General features: G+C 33.5%; 1 protein-coding gene across 1 annotated transcript in view; it reads left to right on the top strand.

Annotated features, from left to right (window-relative positions):
• LOC106468511 (probable glutamate receptor) overlaps positions 1 to 7,491 on the top strand; it is a gene marked incomplete at its 3' end in the record, with an annotated part of 28,769 nt that overhangs the window by 16,912 nt on the left and 4,366 nt on the right. The window contains exons 6-7 of the mRNA XM_013928939.1: positions 193 to 334; positions 6,691 to 6,920. Of these exons, the coding sequence (XP_013784393.1) occupies positions 193 to 334; positions 6,691 to 6,920 (372 nt within the window). The remainder of the gene's footprint in view (positions 1 to 192; positions 335 to 6,690; positions 6,921 to 7,491) is intronic.

Here is a 7,491-nt window from a genome sequence, read left to right on the forward strand (position 1 = left end):
ATAAGTATCCACGTGTGAAGGTTTACCAAACTGAGATTTCAACAATTCGGAATAATATTTGTGATAAGAGTGAGCAGTAAGAAAAGATATGTGAAAATTTCATTCATACTCTATACTTAAAAACAAAAACAAAAAACACCTACAAGTTGTCAGGAAAATATTTACAGGACTGAAACTTTAAACCTCTTTCAGGTGTGGATTGGACTCCTGGTGGTGGTTTTGCTAACTTCTTTGTTCACTACTTTTGTGGCGAAAACGACTTGTAACCCTAATGCCCAGAAATGGAGCTTTCGCCAAGCTCTTTGGTATTATTTTGGTGCTTTGACTTCACAAGGTTTGATTTCTTATCTTCTTATGTCATAAGGGAAAATATTTTAATGATAGTATGCATATATATGTATATATATATATATATATATATATTCATAAAATAAAACATTTTAATGTTAATATGTATATAAAGTAAGGTATATATATATTGTAAAGGCACCATTTATAAAGTAAAAAGTCTTAAATAAATAAAAGTGAAGCAAAAGGTGTTAAGAAAAATAAATGATTTTTTTTCAAATTACTACTTTTTATTTTGCCAGTATTGTGTGCAAGGATATATATACAATTATCTCTGATTTTGGTTACGTTAAGCTTAAGGGTTTATAACACAAAAATTCGGGATTCAGTCCCTATTGTTAACAAACTGAGTGATTATGTATTAGAGCACTGGTAGAAACGGAGGAGTTTGATATAATGGTAATAACTGAAACATGATTAAACGTAGACAATTTTGATGACAGAAATTTCTTTAAAATACAGAGTTATGGGTTACTTAATAGGGATAGAGTACTAAAGAAGGGGGGAGTGGCTTTACATGTAAAATGTGAGTTATAGCCTGTTGAAGTTGAAAATATCAAAGATGATAGAAGTAAATTTGAACCCATTTGGATTTCTATTAGTGGTTATAAGGGTATAATGCTTTTAGTGGGAATTTGTTACAGATCACCGGGTGATACTGATGGAATTAATGAGAAACTTTACAATGAAATTAAGATTTCAGCTGTTAATGAAGTCATAATTATGGATGATTTTAATTTCAGACATATAGATTGGGAAATGTCAGAGTCAAACCAGGAGGGAAAAATGTTTTTAGAAACTGTTCAAGATGGTTTTCTTCTCCAACTGGTCAAAGAAATTACTAGAAACAATGCTATTTTAGATTTATTGTTAACACCTAATGTACAAATAGTTGAAGGTGAAAATTGGGGAACATCTGGGTGCAAGTGATCTGTTAGGTCCGATGTTTTCCTGCATAGGGAAATAAGGAATAATGATATTTTGGTTACAAATTTCAAAATAAAGCAAATTTTGAAGAGATGCGACAAGAATTATCTATTGTGAGTTCAGCAGCTAAATTATTTGGAAACATTGATGAAATGTGGAAAATGTTTAAAAGTCAAGCTTTAAGTATGTTCTTAGTTAAAAGAAAAGGGTGATTGTAAGTAAAATATAGGTTGGCTCACAAAGGGTACAATGGATAAAATTAAAGAAAAGCATCACAAATTTAAGAAATTGAAATTAGCTGGTATGACGGGAAATCAAGAGAGTTAGTCAAACAGGAAATTGGGAAATCATAGAGGATTTATGAAAAAGGATTTACCTAAATATATTAAGGGTAAACAAAATGTTAGGATGGGTGTAGGTCCTTTGAGGGATGATAAAATAAGGTTCGTGTCTGATGATTATGGGATGATTGGGTTATTAAGTTATGTTGTTTCTTCAGTTCTTATTAATGAAGATTTAAGCAATATTCTTCATCCTGAATAGTTGATAGATGTAAAGAAGATTATCACATTAATTCTGAGCTTGTTAAGAAAAAAATTGGGAAATTTAAAAAATGATAAGACTCCAGGGCTAGAAAATATTTCCACAAGGGTTCTGAAGGAGTTTAAAGATTGAATATTTGAGCCACTTGCTACTATTTTTTGTAAGTCCTTGAAAATGGAGCAGGTTCCAGAGGATTGGAAGTTAGCTAATGCTACTCCTCTTTTTAAGGGGGAATGATAAAAATTGTCGTAGTAATTATATGCCTATTAATCTTACGTCAGTTGTGCGAAACGTTTTTGAAAGTTTGATGAAAAATGATTTTATTGGATGTTATTGGATAGTCAATATTGTTTCACTCAGAAAAAATCTGGTGTTACAAATCGTTTGACGTTCTTTGAAAAGGTTACTCTTTATGTAGATGAGCTTAAGAGTGTAGATTTGGTGTGTCTGGATTTTCAAAAAATATTTGACAAGGTACCAAATAAAAGGGTTGTAAAAATATATCTATAGGTGTGGGGGATAAGTTGGCTAATTGGATAGAAAATGGCTGGATGTAAGAAAGTGGAGGGTTGTTATAAATTAAGTCAGGGTTGATTTTTTAAAATTACATCAATGACATAGATCAAGGAATGGTCAATAAATTACTCACACTTGCTGATAATATTAAGGTCTTGGGTGTTGCTGGTTGTGAGGAAGATGCTGCTACTTCACAAAAGAATTTAGGTTTAAGTTTAGTTGGAAGAATAAATGGCAAACGGGTTTTAATTATAATGCATGCAAGATAAAGTATGTGGGTTATCATAATTTGAATGATAAGTATAATTTAGATGGGAATAATCTTAACAGTGTTATGGAAGAAAAGGATCTTGGTGTAAAGGTTGATCAGTCTCTTAAGCCATTCAAGTAGTGTGCTGTTGCTAGTGGTAGGGCGAATAGGATTTTAGGTTGTATCTACAGAAATATTGAAGACGATTCTAAAGATGTTATAATTTCATTGTATAGGTCACTGGTTAGACTACATTTGGAGTAGGAGTATTATGTTCGGTCTTGGGCTCCTTACGTTATGAAGGACATTGAATTATTGGAAAGGGTTCAGAGAAGGGAGGCTACTGGGATGATACCTGGCATAGACAAGTTGTCTTACTAGAAGAGGTTAAGATCTCTGAAATTGTTTTCTCTTGAAAAAAGACGAGTTAGAAAGGATCTGATTAAGATGTTAGAGGTTTTAAACGGAATTGATAGTATTAATACATCGTCTTTTTTCATATTTAATGATAAGAATGGTAAGATTAAGAGGCACAAATATAAATTTTGACAAGGTAGGGGTCATCTTCAACTAAGATGGGTTTATTTTTCTAACAGGGTGGTTGGTCTTCGGGTTGCCTTCGGATGTGGTGAAGACAGTAAATTTAAGTGAGTTTAAGGGAAGACTTAAAAAATATATGAATGATAACAGCTGGCTTTGAGTTGTTTTTTTTAGTAGCTTTAATTTAGTTTAGTTTAAGCTAAATAAAACATTTCCTTAAGCTTTGCAATACTAGACAGGTCTACAAACAACAACTGATATGTATAATAAAAATATTCTTTGGATAATCTACAATTATCGGCATCATGTTGTATCCTCCATTTTATATTTATAGTTGTGTGACATACGAATGAGGGTAACACAATATACGCGGCGTTGTTAAACATTGTATATCCTGGTTCCCAGAACATGTAATCCTTTGAAAATAGTGGAAAAAAAAGTCTTTTTTTTTCAGAAACGAAAATTAGAATTATGTATTAACCTGTACTGCAACTTCGGTGTTAGTGAATTTCTATAGCACCAGCCCCATCTAGTAAGACTAAAAAAAAAAGGTTTAAATCACATTAAAGACATCTGAATAGTAAATCTTTGTTCCTGATCTTTGCCACACTTCAGTGATGACATTCAGTGATCAATATTGTAAATTCGAGTTATATGAGTTATTGTCATACAGAGGACTGAGTACGTTACATTAAAATGCACAGCCAATATAAAGTCGCAGTTGAATGGAATGTCTCAGAACTACATTTTGACATTACTTGTCATTATATAGGTAGTGTAATGTCACCAAAAAACTGACTGTTTTTGGAAGGGTATGTAGCATAACAGGATTTCCAATGCTACATATTCATCTTCTCACATCATGAAAATGTATTCAGATCAGGAATTTAGAATTTTCAAGACGGGATGTACTTAAGAGGCATTGGAAAACAAATGAATGTGGATCCATGTTGGGCACCAGGACCACCCAGGAAGAGACCTGCAACAAGTTGCACTTCTATCGTTGTAAATAAAGTGCAATGTCTTGTAATAGATGAGAATCCACAAAAACAAAGGTCAATGTAAAAGCCGTCCACGTGTTCCAGGCTATAGTTTGCAACATAATCAAGAAAAACCGTTCAACCGTCACATACCTCAAGCAGTTAAGTAGTTGGAGAATGAAACGAGTATTTGTGCTATTCCATACAAAGGTATATCAGTCAAGTTACCTGACGCAGTACCTATAGATTCTGTGTTATCTTACTGTTGAAAACGTTGGGAACCCGTCGTACTCATACTTTAGTCGGATTGTAGAAAGCAAACAAGAAGAAGTAGTGTGGTTTGGACATGACATCCTTAAGACAGAACTATTTGCAGAGTAAACTGTGCTGCATGGCTATTGTTATACAGCATGATCAGATGTGGCAGTATGGACTGTAATGGCGTGTTGTCGGTTCGAAATCATTTTGATATGACGTGCACAACTCCGTATGCTTCAGCACTTTTTAAATGAAACCTGATTTTATTCATTCTTATTTGCTCGTGCAATGTATAACCATTCCACTTGTGATATACTTTGATAAATATATTATTTCATAATTAAGTTTCGAATTGTATTTAAACAATGTTAATTTTTAATGATAGCATCAATAATGAGTTATATGTTTATTACGAATCAAATAATATGATGGATATATTGACTCTTTGTCTATGCCTGTGTAACTCATCAAATGGATATAATGGCACTTTGTCTATGCCTGTGTAACTCATCAAATGGATATAATGGCACTTTCTATGTCTGTGCAACTCCTCAAATGGATATAATAACACTTTGTAACTGTGTAACTCATCAAATTGTTCGAGACAGTTGTACTAGACACTATTTAGTTGGATGAGCCCTTAATAATAAGACATAACCTAAAATGTTGTAATTTCAGTTTAGAGCTAGTAGATTAAACAAATCGGAAGATGGCCATACCTGGATTATTATCTTTCAGATACATTTACATGTAAACGTAAATTATCATATACCACTAGTTTCACTTGAGACGCACTTTTTTACCAGGTTTACGCAGTTGTCATTTAATTATATGGTACAACATTCACTTGAAATGTGTGTGGGTTTACTCAGTTACCATCTGATAAGCACACTCTGTTTAAGACCTGAATACCTCACGGCTTTGAATAACTGACTTATGTTTACCAAAAACCACAATGTTCAGCTTTGAATAACTGAGGAAAACCACAATCAATGTTCGGCTGGGGTTCAGCCATTTTCGGAAAACTAAGACGTAAGATTCAAATAAGCTTTTCTTGAGAAAGTTTTTTTTTTCCTATTCAGTCATTTGTACAATCAGGGAAAATATAACACCTTTATTTAGTGAGGATAATAAACATTGTAGCAAACAGTATATTCGCTGTCATAATTAGTAGCCTCTACGATCACCTAACTTATTATTAATTAATTACTACTTTTTATTTATTACTAACTAGTTTTATCCTACGTTCTAGCTGCTTATCTGTTGCCGTCTTCAGGAAATTCCTGAGAGGGATAGTTTTGGTAGTGATAGTGGCTGGGATTTAAATCTGGGTCTTCTATAGAGAGTCTTATATAGAGGACGCTGTACCGAGCATTTATCTTGGGTCTAACGAATTAGGGCTCTAGTCAACCAACTTATATTTTTAAAAAGGGGTATGTGTCAATCGATAGATAGATTTACGAAGAAAGTAGATAAAAAGACGCCTTCTGCATCCACTCAATTGGATACCCATGTTGGAAACATTCAAATAAGTTAGCTGATTGAATTCTTAATGCCCCCAGGGGAATGGTAATAGTTTCAGCAATGTAGCAAAATATAACGTGTTATAACCGAGATCTTACTAAGTTAACATGATGTCAAATACCACACTTGCCAGGGGAAGTTAGTAACGGAATGAAGACTAGAGTTAAAAGTTATTCGTACTAGGAAAAACTTCACTATAGGATAAATATCATTTTATTAATTATCTCTGTTCTTGGGTTGTCCTCAGATCGCATTCATTGTACTTTTAGACATGAAACACTTTCAAATCTTATCTTGGTAACTGTGTTTTACCCTAAAAGGCAAACACTATGCTAGCCTGATTTACTTCTTATTTAAAATGTGGTTAAATTTAAATAACCTACCCTAAGACTATCTACCCTACTTATTCGATGCCTACGTTTTAATTATCTAGTTCATTTCCATTTAGAGAATACCCATGTCACATGACACAGAGCTATAATTTTACCTCTTATAGTTTATTTCGCCATCTGGTGAATCATTCTAACACTTAATCATTATAATTGTTTCTAATCCATGGTTTCATAATAAATTTTGTATAAGTTCTGATCTATGTAGGTAGCTTGTTTTCATCATAAGTTAATACTAAATACATTTTGAATTTATATAGATAATTAAACACAATATATTATAAGTTAAAGGTTTCTGTTTTAATAAATTGTAAACCATATCAAGAAAACACAGTGAAGATGCCACTTTTTAAATACACGATGCAACTGTTAAATCATTATCTTAGGGTTTTTTTTGTTTTTTTTCTACTAACAGGTGGTGCGCAAAATCTACCTTCTACTAACTCTTTACGATTAATCGTTACATTTTACTGGTTTTTTGCTATGATCACCGTGGCTGGATTTAGTGGAAGTCTGACCTCTTACATGAACATTCCTGAGAAAGAGTCACCAATAGACACCATATCAGAACTTGTGAAACGAATGGAAAATGGTCAAATCAAAGTCGGGACGCTCCATGGGGCCTTGCCTTATGCAAACTTTATGGTAATATTCTATTTAGACATACTATAAAGCCTAATACAACTGAGTTTAACAAGGAAGAAACTACAAACTGTAGGGAAAAGTTAGTAATATTCTCTGAGAAAGCTAAAGGCTCTGTGAAACGATGTGTAATTCTAAGAAAATGCAAAAAGCTCCCCGCGAAAGGTTGAGAAGACGTTGTAATATGCACATAACCTTAAGACAGATCACTGTAACAGACAGATCGCTGTAACAGACAGGTCGCTGTAACATACAGATCACTGTAACAGACAGATCGCTGTAACATACAGATCACTGTAACAGACAGATCGCAATAACAAACAAGTCGCTGTAACAGACAGATCACTGTAACAGACAGGTCGCAATAACAAACAAGTCGCTGTAACCAGACAGATCACTGTAACAAACAAGTCGCTGTAACAGACAGATCGCAATAACAAACAAGTCGCTCTAACAAACAGACCTCTGTAACAGACAGCTCGCTATAACAGACAGATCACTGTAACATACAGATCACTGTAACATACAGATCGCTGTAACAGACAGGTCGCTGTAACATACAGATCACTGTAAC

The sequence above is a fragment of the Limulus polyphemus genome, unplaced genomic scaffold, assembly GCF_000517525.1.
Source record: "Limulus polyphemus unplaced genomic scaffold, Limulus_polyphemus-2.1.2 Scaffold3033, whole genome shotgun sequence".
Lineage (NCBI taxonomy): Eukaryota > Metazoa > Arthropoda > Merostomata > Xiphosura > Limulidae > Limulus > Limulus polyphemus.